The 18447-nt window shown below is 43.9% G+C and overlaps 1 protein-coding gene across 2 annotated transcripts in view; it reads right to left on the bottom strand.

The window, feature by feature from the left end:
- adamts18 (ADAM metallopeptidase with thrombospondin type 1 motif, 18) overlaps window positions 1-18447 on the bottom strand; it is a 304264-nt gene that overhangs the window by 108661 nt on the left and 177156 nt on the right. For both annotated transcript variants that reach the window (XM_073070409.1, XM_073070410.1), the window contains one exon: window positions 1805-1900. In XM_073070409.1, the coding sequence (XP_072926510.1) occupies window positions 1805-1900 (96 nt within the window). The remainder of the gene's footprint in view (window positions 1-1804; window positions 1901-18447) is intronic.

Below are 18447 nucleotides of genomic sequence, written 5' to 3'. Positions count from 1 at the left end.
CTTGCATTTGCCCTTCCAAGGTGTGACATTTCCCATTTGGTTAAACTCCATCTGCCATTTCTCTGCCCATATCTGTAACTGATCTATATTGTGTGTTTTCTTTGCCAGTCTTCTACATTATGTAAAACTCCATTAATCTTGGTATCATCCATAAACTTACTAACTCATCCATCTACATTTTCATTCAGGTCACTTATATACAACACAAACAGCAGAAGTCCCAGTACAGATCCCTGTGGAACACCATTAATTACAGACCTCCAGCTTGAATAAATCCTTTCAACCACTATTTTCTGTCTTCTATGCACAAAGCAGTTCTGAATCCAAACAACCAATTTGCCACAGACACAGATCCCATGCATCTTAATCTTCTGGGTTAGCTTCCCACGAGGACTTTGTCAAACACATTACTAATATCTATGAAGACACCATCCACTGCCTTACCCACTTCAATCTCTCTTACCCTACCCACTTCAAACTCTCTTATCACTTTGTCAAAAAACTCAATCAAGTAGGTAAGGCATGACCTACTACACACAAAGCCATGCTGGTTCTCCCTAATTAGGCCATGGGTTTCCAAATGCTCTTGTATCCCATCCCTAAGAATTTACTCCAGCAATTTCCCTACAACTGATGTGAAGCTAACTGGTCTTTAGTTCCCAGGATTCTCTCTTGTTACTTTTTAAATAGAGACACAACATTAGTCATTCACCAATCCTCCGGGACTTTGCCTGTGACTAGAGAGGACACAAAGATATTGGTCAAGGGCCCAGCAATCTGATCTCTTGCCTCCATCAATAACCGGGGTAAATCCTATCAGGCCCTGCAGACTTCTCCTCGTTAGTACTCATTAGGAGGCCCAACAAATCCTTCTCGACCTCTAAATGCCCCAACGTATTTATACACTCAGTACTGATCTCCTGGTCCTCCATATCATTTTCCTTGATAAATACTGACGCAAGGTACTCATTAAGTACCTCACCCATATTCTCCACATCCAAACAAATGTTTCCCCCTTTACCTTTGAGTGGTCCCACCCTCTTCCTAGTTCTCCTCTTGCTCATGATGTATATATAGAATGCCTTGAAATTCACCTTAATCCTTGCAAAGGACTTTTCATGGCCCCTACATGTGAGAAATAAATCTAACCTTTAAATTCATGTAGATTGCATCAGGGGTAAATGTCCTTACCATTAACACAGTGGTGGAGAGGTATTAATAAGTGAGCCCTTAGGATACTTGAGTGGAACCAGCAAGGTTTCAACTTGGATCAGCTTTGTTCTTCTTCGACTGCCTGAAGCATTGTAAGTCTAGAAGTGCTCAGGACATGCTCTCACCCAGGACATGTTCTCTTCTTGCACCACCAGCATTCAGGAAACGTTATTACCCCTCAACCATTAGGCTCTTGAACCAGATAGGATTACTTCGCTCGCCTCGCCACTGAAATGTTCCCACAACCAATGGGCTCAATTTCAAGTACTCTTCATCTCATGTTCTCGATACTTACTGCTTATTTATTATTACTGCTTCTTTGTTTGTGTTTGGACAGTTTACTGTTGTCTGCACTCTGGTGAACACCCTAGTTGGGCGGTCTTCCATTAATTCTGATATAGCTATTATTTTAGAGTTGTTGATAATGCCCACAAGAAAATGAATCTCAGGATTGTACATGGTGACATATATGTATTTTGATAATAAATTTACTTTGTACTTTGAAATCACATCATCTAGATTGAATTTTGTCATGTACTAACCATCCGCTAGCAATATTGGTGGCACTGTCTGATGCCCAGAAGACACCCACCTTATTAAGTCCACACATTGTTCCTTCTGCAGCTGGCATAAACTTAGTTTCACATCTGTGGCCACTCCTATGACACCAAAGAGCTTTGCAAATATCCTAAAATGAATAGAAAAGGAAGAGTGTCAGCAAAACTACATGCAATATAGCACCATGAAACAACGGCAACCTTGCAGCAAGACCAAGGGAGTGATCATGGACTTCAGGAAGCTATACTTCATTAGGAGCACATGTCACCAGAGACTCCAGCAAATTTCTACGCAGGTGCTATGCACAGCATTCTGACTGGAGGCTTCAATGCACAGGATCAAAAAAAGGCTGTTATAGACTCAGTGAGCTCCATCATGTCCCCACCATCGAGTACATCCTCAAAAGGCGATGCCTCAAGAAGGCAGCATCCATCATTAAGGACTCTCACCGTTCAAGACATGCCCTCTTTTCATCATGACCATCAGGGAAGAGGTACAGATGCCTGAAGATGCACATTTAATGTTTTAGGAACAGCTTCTACCCCTCCACCATTAGATTGCAGAATGGTCCATGAACACCATCCCACTATCTTGCTCTCATAATGCACTTGAAAAGGACAATCTAATTCTCTTTCTGAGGCACTGACTGATTTCATCTCCATCATTACACTGAATGAGCTCCTGATCAGAATCAGGCTCGCAGCTTTTGCCCAGAAGTTTTAATCTGTATCCCTTTGGTCCTTTGCCACAATCCCAGAGAAGAAGATCCCTTTACAACAGAGATGAGGAAGTAATTCTTTAACCATAGGGTGATGAGTCAATAGAATTCATTGCCACAGACTGTGTGAAGGCCAAGTCACCGGGTATATTTAAGGCGGAGGTTGATAGGTTCTTGATTAGAAATGGTCTCAACAGTTCAGAGGGATAATAAATCTACCATGATGGAACAGCAGACCTGACTAGATGGGCCAAATGGCCTAATCCTGCTCCTATGTCTCCATGGTTTTATGGGTCTGTCAGCTCATAGGAATAGCTCCTGATAATTTTACTGAATGTTATCCAACTATTCATTCCCACAATAGGCACAAGGAGAGGCCAATGACTTCTCACTGCTATACCTACGGAACAACAGTCACCTTTATATTGTAGTAGAGATATGGTCGACATAATCAGAAATATGAGCAACCCACCATGATAATATTATTAAACATTAGGCTTTTGGACATACTTGTTCCAAATTTCACTTTAAGCTAGACTGATTATAAATGAGATAAGCGAGAGCTGGTCTCTTGGGCTGAGGTCACTATTGAATAATTTTAGCGGAAGATTAAAAGAACTGACAGAAAGATATTAAGTTTCATTTTGGCTTTCACTAATCTTCAGTGAGAAGTTATTTCTGGGAAGACAGATGGCCTCGTGCGGACAGATGGGATTAGTTTAAGGTGGCATCATGATCAGATGGATATAGACCCCTCGACCTACTGCACCCATGCCAGCCATCAAGCATCAAATTACACCACTCCTGCCCTGAACCACTTTTGCTCCCCCCATATTTTCAACAGTTCCCTCACCAATTCAACCACTCACTGAAAACATTCGAGGCAATGTACTCCCCCTCTGTGAATCTCTCAACTCGCACACTGTCGGGAGGCGTGTGGAAACTGGGCCGCCAGAGGAACCTCACGAGGTCACAGAGACAATGAACAAATTCCACATGATGCAGTCTGGCATGAACTTAGTCTCTGGTGCCTTGAGCTCATGGCGTTACCAACTGCATCATTTTTTTATGTATATAAGTGCTCGAGCAATGAAAGGCTACAGTGCTGTGCAAAAGTCTTAGGCATCCTAGCCATATAAACGTGCTGGAAGACTTTTGCTAAGTACTGTATTTCGTCAATAAAGCCAGTGTCCTCTACATCCCATGAGCAGTGTTGCTCAAGATTTCTAGAATTTTCTTACCTCAAACCTAGTGGTATGTGCTTTCAAGCTTTTTTTAATCATCTGCCTGTTGGAAATGGAAGAAAACGATTGAGGTGGGAGCAGTCTTTGCTTATGTCTCCTGCTTTCCCGAGGCACCGCAGAGTTTAGTCAGAGTTCATAAAGGGGAGGCTGGCATTCATGACGGAATGAGCTGTGCTCACAACTCTCTGTAATTTCTTGCGGTCATGGGCAGAGCAGTTGGCACATCAAGCAGTGATACAGCTGGATTGATCCTCCGACTGGCAGTGTTCAACAACAGGCAAGTCCACGTGGAACTTGAGATTTGCTCAAAATTTCCTGAATTTTCTGCGTTTTGAGTGTGTTGCTTAAGATTTCCAGCATCTGCAGAATCTGTGTTTATCCTCTCCATTCCATTACCAGTTCGATCTCTTCCTCACAATTCCTACAAGCTAATTTCCTGCAGAAGGCTCCGCATGTCCTCACACAAGAAGACCTGCAAGATCTTCAGATCCTGATCTGACATCTAAAAAATGATGGCTCCAACTCAGTTCAGTTCAGTTTCAGTTTATTGACATTTAGAAACCACAAATGCAATGCAGTTAAAAAATGAGACAATGTTCCTCCAGAATGATATCACAAAAGCACATGATAAAACAGTCTACACCAGAAAAACCACATAACGTTTGGTAATCCCCAAATCTAGAGTCCTGAGAGGCTGCTGCGTATTAACATCGCGCTACCATCTTAGCGGAAAGGAGCTCCAAACCCACCAGACAAAACAAGACTACCCAGACACACCAAGTCAGGAGACCAACTCTACCACCCAACAAACCAAAAACTAAAGCTATAAGACCTACACAAAACCACATAGTTACATATAGTTATAGTTAACATATAGTTACAACAGTGCAGACAATACCATAATTAATAAAAACAGACTATGGGCACAGTAAAAATAGATGTTAAAAGACTATAAGTTCGAAAGAAACCACCACACAGTTTCCACAAGTCCTCAGGGCCCCGATAGACTCGTCATCCCACGCCAGCGGCAAAAGGGAATACCCCCGCTATGGACTTCCAAGGCTTCGCCGGACCCAGTCTCGCAGACGCAGCACACAGTGAAAGCGCCCCGACCATCACAGACTCCGAGTCCGTCAAACCTCCGAGCCTCCGACTATCCCCTCTGAGCACCATCCTCTGCCGAGTGCACTATGACACCCCCGCCAACGGCCACCAGCAATGCGACCCCGAGGACTGGGGGCCTGCTCTTCTCAGCAGAGACCCAGACCTCACAACAGCAGCAGCAACAAAGAAGGCCTTCCTGAAGATTTCCAGATGTTCCTCCGTGCTCCCATGTCTGTTTTTCATCAGATTAGGATTGTGCACAGCACCCCGCTTAACAAATAACAGATATCAACTCCGGAGTGGCCGCTGGAAACTGCGTCGCACCGCCATCTTGCTCAGCTGCTTTGACATTGGGAGATGAGGCCAATATTCCACTGAGTTCCACGTGGACTAGCCTATTGTTGAATAACTGCCAATGGGAGGAGCAGTCCAGATGAATTACAAGTTGGTATGCCAACTGTTCTGTCCGTTACCACAAGAAATTACAGAGAGTTGTGGGCACAGCTCAGTCCGCCATGAACATCAGCCTTCCCTCCATGGACTGTGTCTATACTTTGCTCTGGAAAGCAACCATCATAATAATACACACAAAATCCTGCTGATGCTGGAAATTCAAAACAACGTACACAAAATACTGGAGGAATTCAGCAGGTCAGGCAGCATCTATGGAAATGAATAGTGTCGACGGTTCAGGCTGAGACCCTTCTTCAAGACTGAAACGGAAGGGGGAAGACGCCAGAATAAAAAGGTCACCTGAGGAGAAGGGTGCCTAAGGCTTTTGTAGAGTAATGTCTTTCTCAACATGGAGCGGAGAGCAAGTTTGTAAATCTGGCGGGAGCAAAGTATGTTGGGAATGGTGAGGGTGGAGTGCCGCAGAATGGGTATGGTACAGGTGATAGGGAATAAATGTCAAGGGCGGGAGGCGGGGTGGTCCAGGTGCAGACACTAGGCAAATTCATTTGATTCCAAACAATTGGTTTAAAATTCATCACAGAATGTCTCTCTGGTGCTTCGAGCTCACTCCTCTCTCCCTTTCCCTTTTCCAACCATGATTCCCCACTCTCAGTCCACAGTAGAGAACCATATCACTGTGACTAGTAGTGTACAGCAGAGATCGGTTGTTGCTTGTCATCTACTTTATCTCGGGTTTTCACTACCTTCTATCTTTTTCCCTATACCCTTAATTCTAACCTGGGTTAGCCAGTGGATGAGGAGGAGACAGGGTCCACTGCAGTTCCTATTGCCAGAATTTTGTAGAGATTGTCAAATCAAGCTGTGGCCAGGTGACCTCTTTCCACTGAGATACAAATAAGATTAGCTTGAGCTGCCACGTGGACATCGAAACATACAATAAAATGTGTCATTTGCATTAATGACAAACACAGTCTGAAGATGTGCTGGGAGCAGCCCACAAGTGCTGCTAGCACCAACAATGGAATGTGGGAGGAAACTACAGGAGAGAGGAATGGTCACGGGGAGAACGTGCCAACTCCTTATGGACAGTGGCGGGAATTGAACCTTGATCTCCGACACTGTAATTGTATTACACTAACCATGCGCTACCATGTCACCCTACACTCTATATGGTCTCCACAAAGGTACAGAGCAGTGGGAATTGAGCCCGGATCGCTGGCGTTATGTTACGCTAACTGCTACACTACTGCGCCGTTCTCCAGTGTATTTCCCAGTGAAGCCAAACAGCCACTCAGCCTAGAGCTGGTCTCATTTTCACCAGACTGGTTTGGCTAAAACTGAGTGGAATGAAATCCAGTTCTGGTCAGTCTGGTTGAATGGAGATGCCACCAGACTGGGTCTCTTCCCCTCCGCTGAGTGTGAAACAGGTATCCAACCTGAACCTTGTGCTGTTTTTCATGGATGGTTCAGTTAGAACCAAATAATGAACTGCTGGAGGTTCTCTGTGGGTCAGGGCGGCATCTATGGAGACAGAGGGATGTTTCTAGGCCCGCTTTTGCACTGTGTTACTCTTTGACCCTATAACTTGAGGTAGTTTATTTACTTACTGCCAGTTACACTGCTACCACTGAGGGCAGCAATGAAGGAAGGTCCTCCATCCCTGTCTGTCCATACCATCGCACACAGATGATGGAGGATTCTTCTCCATTGCTGTTTCGGTAACAATTTTGTTTTACCAGTCAGGGTTGTTATCTCTGGAGGGCTGGTGGACCTCTCGTAGTCTAGCCTCTACTCTTTGACCTGGTTGGTATGGATAATCCTACCAAGAAGCAAAGCACAAGCTCTCCAGGTCATTGAGGCACGCAAGCCTCCAAATCCTATGACAGGTTTGTGAACCCCATGGAGGACAACCTGAGGTAGATTACAGTTATATCAGATTGGACACATTAGGAACACAGTTAAACTTTTAGGTCAGAGTTTGAACTGGAAGTCTTCTGCCTGAATCATTAACTGCACTCTTGATGCCCAGGTGCCACATGAAATTAGGAACACAGGAGATGGTGCAGATGCTGGAAATTCAGAGCAATATGCACAATATGCTGAAGGAACTCAGCAGGTCAAGAGCCATTATAAAGGGGAATAAATAGTCAGTGTTTCAGACCAAGACCCTACATCAGGCATTTATCCAGCATTTTGTGTGTGGTGCATGAATTTATATGCCTTTCCAGGGTCTTCTGCCTATCTATCTATCTACTTTTGATTTTAAGCAGCTGACATACCTTGGACAGAAATAAAGTTCTGTGACTAGCTTAAAAAAAATCACCAAAGGAACACAAAAGGGAAATGTGGGAATGTTGAACATGAATAAAGGATTTTTTTAAATTTAAAGTACTTACTTACAACAGGCAGTTTAATACTTTGGCAACAAACTGACTTGTGGTATTATGAGCCCATTTGTAATAATAGCATATGTTCCAGGGAAATTGAATTCTCCCACATCTGCCAGATGTATAAAGGTCAAAGAATTATGGGGGATGGCATTTCTCTGTAATCCTTTTCAGATTAAATTCTATAAATTTGCAGTGAATCTTTTAGTCACAGAAGTCACAGAGAAGTACAGCACAGAAACTGGCCCTTTGGCCCTTCTAGTCCATGTCGACACCATTTAAACTTCCTACTCCTATCGACCAGCATTGGGACCTTAGCCCTCCATATCCCTACCATCCATGTACCTACCCAAACTTCGTTTAAAAGTTGATATTGAGCTCACATGCACCATTTGTGTGAGTGGCTCATTCCAAGCTCACAACCCTCTGCGTGAAATAGTTTCCCCTCACGTTCCGCATAAACTTTTCACCTTTCACCCTTAACACATGACTTCCGGTTTCAGTCCCACCCAACCTCAGTGAAAAAAGCCTGCTTGTATTTACCCTGTCTATACCCCTCATAATTTTGTATACCTCTGTCAAATCTCCTCTCCATCTTCTATGTTCTAAGGAATACAGTCCTAACCTAGTCAATCTCTCTGTATAGCTCAGGTCCTCCAGACCTGGCAATATCCTTGTAAATTTTCTCTGTACTCTTTCAATCTTATTTGTATCCTTCCTACAGGTAGGTGATCAAATCTGCACACAATACTCCTAACTAGCTCTCACCAACATTTTATACAGCTTGATCTGATTCCATGAGTCGCATTAGTATGTAAAATGATTGGGAGCAACGTGAGCTAATGCACGTGTACAAAAAAAATGTGAATGAGAGATTGAGTGAAAATAACCTCAACTAAGGCATGAAAGCAACACAATCCTGTTCTTGTGTGTTATTCCAAAGCATATTTCCAATCAATGTTCTTGCATAGGTATGCTTTTCAAATCGCAAGGTGAAAAGGGCCCCATCTTGACTCTCAAATGGACTGTAAAGTAATAGTCCCACTGGAGTTAGAAATTGTAAACGCATTACACAGTTACATTAGACACATCAATACAGGAGGATGAAGAAATGTTGCACATCCCCTTTGAATCTCATCAAATTTTACTGATGTACCATACAAATCATCCGATTCCGGTACATCAAGGCTTGGCAGGGTAACCTCTCTGCCTGAGACTGCAAGAAACCAGAGCGATGTCGACAAGGCTCCGCTCATTATGGAAACCAACCTCCCATCAATGCACTTTGTCTAAACTTGGGTAAAGCAGCAAGTATTCTCTTTCTTGCCACCTCCCGTTGGGCAGAAGATACAAAATCCCGAGAGTGTGCACCTCCAAGCTGAAGGACACTTCTACCCTGCTGTTTTAAGACTAGTAATGGTTCACTAGTATGATAAGCTGGACTGTCGAGCTCATAATCACTTCATTCAGAAAGAATAAGATGAAGGAACACACACCAGTCCTTATCAAGGGTTTAGAAGTGGAAAGAGTGAGCAATTTCAAGTTCCTGGGTGTCAATATCTCTCAGGATCTATCCTAAGCCCAACATATTGATGCATTTATAAAGAAGGCACAACAGTGGCTATATTGTATCAGGAGTTTGAGGAGATTTGGTTTATCAGCAACGACACTTGTAAATTTCTAAAGATGTTCCATGAAGAGCATTCTAATTGGCTGCATCACCATCTGGTATGGGGGAAGGGGGAGTTACATGGGATTGAAATAAACTGCAGGAAGTTGCCTACTCAGTCAGCTCCATCATGGGCGATAGCTTCCCTGCATTCAGGACTTCTTCAAGGAATGATGCCTCAAAAGGCCAGCATCCATCACTAAGGACTCCGTCACCCAGGTTGTGCCCACCTCTCACTGCTACCATCAGGAAGAGGAAGAGGGGCCTGAAGGCACACACTCAATGACTGAGGAACAACTTCATACCCTGTGCCATCAGAGTTCCGAATGGAAATTCAGCCCAGTACAAACCTATTTAACTCTAGCCTAATCACAGGACGATTTATAACAGCGAGTTAACCTACTAACATGAATGTCTTTGAGCTGTGGGAGGAAATCAGAGGACACAAAGGAAACCCACACAGTCACTGGGAGAATGTATAAACTCATTACAGGTGGCATTGGAATTTAACTCAGAACTTCTCGACACCCCAAGCTGTATTGCCCACGCTGGTAAGATGGTGGTGCGCTTCATCACAGCAGCCTCTCTGGGCCCAACCAATGGTGTAATTATCCTTTACGCCTTTCTTATGATCGCAGAACATACTGGATATTGAGAACACCAAGTCCTACATACCTATCTCACCAATTAGTTGCTGAATAGTGGTGGAGCTGCTCAGCATGGGCTTGTTGAGTGCCGTGTCGTCACAGGCTACAGACACCCAGGGTAGAAGGCGTTGGAGACCGTGTGCAGCCTAATAACCGGTGCAGTTGTTGCACTGACTAGGCCCTCATGCTGTGGCTTCACCTGTTGCGGTCATCCAGGGGATGAGCTGCCAGTGCGGGAGAGTGCCGAGGGGCGGCTAACACACTGGCGTCCAGATTGAGTTGGGGTCTGGCCCCTCTCATCGTTTGCTCGGTGGAAGACAAGCTGGATTGTGTTCACGTGTGGCTGCGGCAGTACATGATGAGAAACCGCTGCATGCTTGTTCTTACAGAAACATGGCTCCAGGACAACATCCCAGGTACCATCAGTCTACCCGCCATGCCTGCGGTATATTTAATATTTCAGTAATATCTGGGTAATTTTGTCAATATACTGTTTGATTTAGCATTCTTTGTGGTATATATAATGCAACGTCGGTTATATGTAAAAGTACATTAACGGCATATGTCATCACGCTACCATGTAATACATGTGTGCCTCACTTAAAAGTAAAGATGAAGTTAGACTCGAGTTCTCGGCTCTCTTGTTTCCCTTTCAATTCATTTTTATGGTTTTAAGTTACAAAACACAACAATGCCACTCAGGGAGTTGTGCTAGTATTGTCTTTGCAACTGGATGTGTTATTGTAGTTATATGTGCTGTGTGCTGTGTCTGAACGTATGCACTGTGTTTTGCATCTTGACCTCGGAGAAACATTTTCATGTATTTGTATACACGCGTATAGTTGAATGACAATTCAACTTGAATTTGAACTTGAACTTGAACGGCGCCATGCTGTTCTTAAAGGAATGGAAATCAATCTGTACACAGACTTCGGATAGAGTGGCTCTTGAACTGAACCCCGTGGTCTGGCACCAAACCAGCTGCTGGCATTTAGCCAATGCTGGCAACGTTCCTCATTAAAGAGGGTAACAATGGCACAGTTGGAAAAGTCATTCTGTCAAATCCTATCTTACTGACCGATCAGTGTTAAAACAAAATCCATTCGTTTCGCGCTGTGAATCTTGGATGTTTGACTGCTCATTAACTTAGTGTAATCATTTGACATTGCTGGGGCTTACTCAGCTGTGCATAGGCTAAAGTCCTTTTAAAACAATGGGGGGAAAAGTTGTCTTTGATTATCAGTCAGATTCCCATGGACTACAAGGTGGCTACAAAGATTTCTTGAGGTGCACTTCAAAGGCTGACACTCGACAGACTGGTAGCAACACATGTTTCACTGAATCTGGCTCGGTGGTGTTGTTCTTGTTGCTGTGTTTGAGTAAATTTCACGTTCAAATCCTCATCCGAGACTTGGACTATGTCCTGGGCCCAGCACAGAGATACAATCATAGCCATAAGAGATGCTGTAGATGCTGGAAATACAAAGGAACACATGTAAAATGCTGGAGGAACTCAGCAGGTCTGGCAGCAACTCTGAAGGAGAATAATCTCCTGGGGTCCACTGTCCTCTCCAATTAGGTTCTGTCTTCTTCAGCCCTTTATCTTTGTCACCTATACCTTTCCAGCTTATATTCCTTCTCCCCTCCTCCCCACCTTCTTATTCTGGCTTCTTCTCCTTTACTTTCCAGTCTTGATAAAGGGTCTCGGCCCGAAACATCAACTATATATTCCCCTCTATAGATGCTGCCTGACCTGCTGAGTTCCTCCAGCATTTTGTGTGTGTTGCATAGATGAAATCAATAGGAAGGCATAACAGTGCCTCAACTTTCTTAGTAGGTTAAGGAGGTTTGGCTTGTCACCAATCACTCTCACACACTTCTGCAGGTGCACTGTTTAAAGTACGCTGACTGGTTGCATTATCGTCTGGTGAATTATTTCGAATGTGCAGGAATGTAACCAACTGCAGAGGTTAGTGGACTCAGTCTAATCCTTCACCAGCACATCCCTCCCCATCACTGGTAGCACTTACATGAGTTACTGCCTCAAGGAAGTATTATCTATCATCAAAGACCCCCACCATCTGGGCCATGCCATCATCTCACAACTACCAGCAGGCAGGAGGTACCTGAAGCTCCACAACACCAGGTTCAAGAACAGCTACGGCCCTTCAACCATTTGGTTATTCAACCGACCAGCACAACTCGATCTGACCAAGGCATTTGATACGGTCAGCAGAGATGGCTTATGGAAGATAATGGAGAAGTTTGGCTGCCCTAGCAGGTTCATCACGATTGTTCGGCAGATCCACGATGGCATGATGGTGAAAGTTTTGGATGATGGTGACGAGTCAGAAGCCTTCCTAGTGACGAACAGTGTGAAGCAAGGATGTGTTCTCACCCCTGCACTCTTTAGCATGGTCTTCTCTGCTATGCTGAATGACACCTTCCACGATTGTCAGGATGGTATACATGACAGATAAAGGACTGGCGGTGGGGTGTTCAACCTCCGGCGTCTACAGGCTGTTACAAAGGTAAAGGAGACCGTCGTCAGAGACCTCTTATTCGCTGATGATTGCGCCCTCAACGCCAGCACAGAGCAGAAGATGCAGCAAGAAATGGACTGCCTCTCACGAGCCTGTGACAACTTCGGACTTACAATCAGCACCAAAAAGACCGAAGTTATGTACCAGCCCGCACCCGGAAAGCCCTACCAGGAACCACACATCACAGTAAAAGGGCAGAAGCTACTGGCAGTCGACAGCTTTACTTATCTGGGCAGTACTCTATCACGAGCGGTGAACACAGATGCAGAGATCAGCAACAGAATTGCCAAAGCCAGTGCCGCCTTTGGGAGACTCCGTGAGAATGTATGGAAGCGGAGAGGACTCAGCCTTACCACCAAGCTGAAAGTCTACCGAGCAGTGGTTCTCACCACCCTCCTCTATGCCAGCGAGACCTGGACTGTCTACAGCAGACACGCTAAACAGCTCAACCACTTCCACTTGAGCTGCCTCCGCAGACTTCTCCACTTACGGTGGCAGGACGAAGTCCCAGACACGGAGGTCCTGGAGCGGGCTAGCACCAAAAACGTCAGGAAAAAATGTCAAATAAATAATATACATAATATAAATAACATAATGTACTGTGCCGCAGCTGCAAAAGGTTCACTTTCATGGGATTTATACTCCATGTATACAAACAATGCTGCATTGTTTGATCCACAAAGAAATAACTCCTCCCAATGTCGGGCCCGAAGTCAGGCTGAGCCAAAAGATCCTAAAGCAATAAATAAAATTTTACGATAAATCAAAAACTCCCAAAACAAACATTTTGTGTGTGTTCCTCAAGATTTCCAGCATCTGCAGAATCTTCTTTGTTTCTAAAGCAATATTTGTTTCTTTCAAAAACTCTCTTATGCACCATCCTACACTTAAAAGATTTGCTATATTTGTTACATGTACATCGACACATAGAGAGAAATGCATCGTTCTGTCTCAACGACCAACACAGTCTGAGGATATGACGGTGGGGCAGCCCGAGACTGTTGCCATACTTACAAAGGCAACATACCATACCATACCCACAATTTACCAAACTTAACCCATACGTCTTTGGAACGCGGGAGGAAACTGGAACACTGGAGGAACTAGGGAGAAGGTACAGGCTTCTTACAGAAAGCGTGGGAATTGAACCCAGGTCACTGGCGTTGTAATGCATTATACTAATTGCTACACTGACATACATTACTTGTTGATGGAGTTACTTATACCTAAAGAAAAACTAACCAAAGGAAGTACTATTTTAGGGTATCCCGATGAAGTGCAAAATAATACAAATGTTTCATCGCTTCTGTGATTTTATGGCTGAGGGATCCTCGCTGCCTAGGGAAAAGGTAGAGATTCAGTGCCAGGTGCACACAGCCTATAGGCTGTGTGAGATTAACAGGGTAAATGAGTTTTTCCGGCTATGTGGTTCATTGCCTTCCAAATTGTACTCTCATCAAGTCAGGCATAGTTAATGAGAAATAAATCAGGCCCTCTCTGCAAGCTGCTTACAACCCGAACTGTGTCAACACGTGAATGGGCAGTTAAACACCAGTCGAGGCGAGTCGATCAATAACTGCTGCTCAGCTTGTTATTGTAAACCGTAAGACATAGGAACGGAATCGAGCCACTTGGTCCATCGAGTCAACTCCATTCAATCATGGCTGATTTATTATTTCTCCCAACCCCATTCACCTGCTTTCCCCCCATAACCTTTGATGCCCTACTAATCAAGAACCTATCAACCTCTGCTTTAAATATACCCAATGGCTTGGCTTCCAAAGATACTTTTGGCAATCAGTTCCATAAACTTACCACACTCTAGCTAAAGACATTCATCCACATCTCTTTTACAAAGAGACATCCATGTATTCTGAAACTGTGTCTTCTGGCCCTAGTTTCTCTCCCACTATGGGAAACATCCTCTTCATGTTCACTCCATCTATGTCTTGCTATGTTGGACAAGTTTCAATGAGATCACCCCTCAGTCTTCTAAACTCCTGCAAGTACATGCCCACAGCCATCAAATGCTCCTCATGTTAACCTTTTCATTCCCAGGATAATTCTAGTGAACCTCCTCAGGACAATTTCCAATGCCAGCACATCCTTTCTTAGGTAAAGGACCCAAAACTGCTCACAATGTTCCTAGTGTAGTCTGACCAATGCCTTATAAAGCCTCAATATTACATACTTGCTTTTATATTCTAGCCTCTTCGAAATGAATGTCAACATTGCCTTTATCTTTATTACCACCGACTCAACCTGCAAGTTAATCTTATACTGCAAGGTTTCCCAAGTTGCTTTGCACCTCCGATTTCTGAATTTGCTCCTTATTTAGAAAACAGTCTATCCCTTTATTCCTTCTACTAAGTGCATGACCGTAGACTTCCGATATATTCCATCTGCCACCTCTTTGCCCATTCTTCTAATCTAAGACGTTCTGCAGACACCCTGCTTCCTTAACACTATCTGCCCTTCTACCTGTCATTGAATCTTCCACCAACTTGGCCAAAAAAAAAACATCAATTCTATTATCCATCATTCAATCCCTACACTGACTCCTGCGGAACACCACCTCTAACCAGCAGCCAACCAGAAAATGCCCCCTTTATTTCCTCTCTTTGCCTCCTGCCGGTCAGCCAATCTTCTATTCATGCTAGCATCCATATTATGGGGACCACATTGTGAATACCGAATGCAGTACGCTATACTGGAGGAGTTTTTTTCCAGGCCTGATGGAGGGTCTTAGCCCAAAATGTCGACTGTTTACTCTTTTCCCTAGATGCTGCCTGGCGTGCTGAGTTCCTCCAGCATTTTCTGTGTGTTGCCAGTGTACCGTCGCTTCACCTGGTCGAGGCATTTGGGTCCCTGGTTGGTTAGAAAGGGAAGACAGAAAAAGAGGCAGGTGTTACATACCCTACAGCTGCTGTAAGAAGAGGGACAAGCATTGCTGCGGATAATAAATTTGTGAATGGAATTTAAGTTTCCAGAGCCATGAACATTTGGGTTTCCTCAGGGTTTTCAGGTTTGATCCCAGGGTATAAAGACATCCAGTTAGTATGTTAATCGATCATTGTAAACTGTTTATCCTAAAGTTAAACAGGTAGGATGCTGGATGGTGCAGGCTCAGTGGGTCAGAGGCCTGTTCTGCACTGTACCACTAAATAAAATAGTCAAAATTCAAGATTATTTATTGTCATTTTTTAGAACACAAGGGTAAAGGAGAACAAAATTATTGTTACTCCAGATCTGATGCAGTACAAAAATCACAAAATAAACTTAAAAGACCACAATTTAAAAAAACATAATAAATACAAATATAAAAGAAATCCCATAAAACATCACTTAGGAATGGTGAATTATGAAGTAATTGGAATTGGTTTGTTATTGTCATATGTACTGAGATACAGTGAAAATCTTTTTCTTGCATACTGTTCATACAGATCAAATCATTGCACAGAGCTTTGAGAGAGAATGAGGTAAAACAACAACAGAATGTAGAATAAAGCGTAACAGCTACAGAGAAGCTGCAGTGCAGTATAAGGTGCAAAATCATAACGAGGTAGAGTGTGAGGTCAAGAGTCCATCTTACCATAATAGGGAGCCATCTAACATCCTTGAGCCTGGTAGTGATGGGGAAGGTGCATCTGGTGATCGACCATATTGAAGGTGCCAGAGAGTATGGAGGAGAATCAGTTGAAACGGAGACTGAAGCGGTGCAGTGAGGAAAAAGGGAGTCTATTCTTGACTTCCAGCAAGATGACAATGCTCTCGGAGACAGTGGTCACTACGGGGCCAACTAAAGGCTGTTATTTTCTACGATGGCCAGACACTGCTGGATGTTAAGAACTTCGAGTACTACAGGTCTACTCCATTGGCAAGTGTCATGTTGGTGGAGAAGCTGGACTTGGTGCGGGCCATGTGGTTGCCGGCTACGGAGATGCATTGGAGCCTGAGCACGGTGGCGGTGTGCCGCCTAACAGCGAATGACCACCTCGCAGCGTAATCACATTGGTAATATGGAGTGCTGCAAGTCCAGTTTCCGGGCTTAGTGGCAGGACCGACAGCAGGGGAGTGGTGCAGCCGAGGCCTCGTGCCCTGTTGTAGCCAGCCAGGAGAGACGACGCCAGTGGTGGTGTGGCATAGCACCTGCGCTGGCATCAGTGCTGCCCTCCAGTGTTCACTTGGTGAAAGACAAATTGGATCGTTTTCATCTGCAGACTGTTGCAGAGTTGTTGTTGTGACAACATCAACAGACACAGGGACTTGGGCTATACTATAGTTTTGTGTGGCTGTATGTTCACTGTTATCTTATACAGTATGTGCTCTATGTGCCTTGTGCTGTGTTTGACTGTCGGCACTGTGCTTTGCACCTCGGTCCCAGAGGAACGCTGTTTTGTTTTTCCTGTGTTCACGTATAGCTGAATGATATCTAAACTTGAACTTTAGGAGGAAGAGAAGGAGTTAGGACAGAAGTGACACGGAGTGACTGAGAGCTCTGAGAGCAGTCCAGGGACCAATGTGAAACACTAACTCTTATCCTCTCTCCTCAGACGCTGGGAGACCTGCTGAGAATTCTAGCATCTTCACCAGATTTTACAAAAACACAAGAGACTACACAAGTGATACTCAGTGGGTTCAGTAGCATCTGTGGAAGGAAAGGAACAGTCAATGTTTCAGGTTGAAACCCTGCATCAAGACACTGAGAATTCCTTTCTCTCCACAGATGCTGCTTGACCTTCTGAGTTCCTCCAGCAGATCGTTTGATGCTCCAAATTAATTACATTCTTTCATGCATGCACTGACAATACTGGCACTTTTCATTCATCCATAAATGCCCATGAAATAAGGAGATGATTCATTCTGATCGCAATCTCAGGAGATCATGCAGGGCAGCTGAGTGAAATTGGAAGAAAGCTGGACTAGAAGTCCACCGTATTATTTCAAAGGAAAAACTAGGCTCTTTTAAAGCTGCTATACGCTCTGCAAGGAGAGTCTATTTGTCCAAGGTTATTACAGAGAATAGTGGTGATTCAAGAATATTATTCCCAATCATAAACTGACTGTTGAATCCTGTCCCAACCTATAGTGTCCTCAGTCAAGCATCTGCCACAAAATGTGAGGAATTCACAATACTTCGTGAAAAAACAAATTTACGTCCATAAGGGAGATTATAGGTACAAATACTGGTAACTTCTACAGCCAACCTCTTATAAAGACAGCATCCATGTGAAAATTTACAGGTATTTCTGATTCAGAACTCTGCAAGATTCTAACAAAAGAGTAAATCAGCAACTTACTGTCCCAACCCTGCCCCTATCACACTTTTAAAGGGCTCATTTAATGGTGTTTTAAATTCCATTAGGAAAATTATTAACACTTCCCTTAGGACTAGAGTTTTTCCAGTCATCTTCAAAACTGCAGCTGTCAAATCCTTAAAAAAGGCCAAACCTTGATAGTGAGGTACCAGGTAATTACAGACCGAACGTCTATCAAATCTTCCCTTCCAGGGAAAAATTCTTGAGAAAGTCATTTTCAACTACTCTACAACTTTTTTTTTTAGTGAGAATATTCAAGAGAAGTCCCAGTCAGATTTTAGGTGCAAACCACAGCACGGAGACAGATCTTAACAAAATTGTCAGCAACCTTAGGCTCAGCACTGACCCCAACACAGTCTCAGTTCTAATTCTTTAAGATCTAGGGGCTTCCTTCAAACGCAACTGACCACCACATTCACTTAGGGTGCCTTGAGTACGGGATTGACCTCTCTGATAGTTTCCTTAATTGTTTTTTTTCATAAACCTTAGAGAAATTTCTTTTATCTGTCTTAGAGAGCACTTTTCTAAGAGATAAAATATAACTTCTGCTGTTGCTCAGGGAAGCTGCCTTAGTCCCCTGCTCTTCTCCTTATACATGCTCCCCTTAGGAGCCATCACTAGAGAGCATAAACT

The sequence above is a fragment of the Hemitrygon akajei genome, chromosome 17 (assembly GCF_048418815.1).
Source record: "Hemitrygon akajei chromosome 17, sHemAka1.3, whole genome shotgun sequence".
NCBI lineage: Eukaryota > Metazoa > Chordata > Chondrichthyes > Myliobatiformes > Dasyatidae > Hemitrygon > Hemitrygon akajei.
Note: the sequence above shows the minus strand (reverse complement) of the source record. Positions and strands in the feature narration are given on the sequence as shown.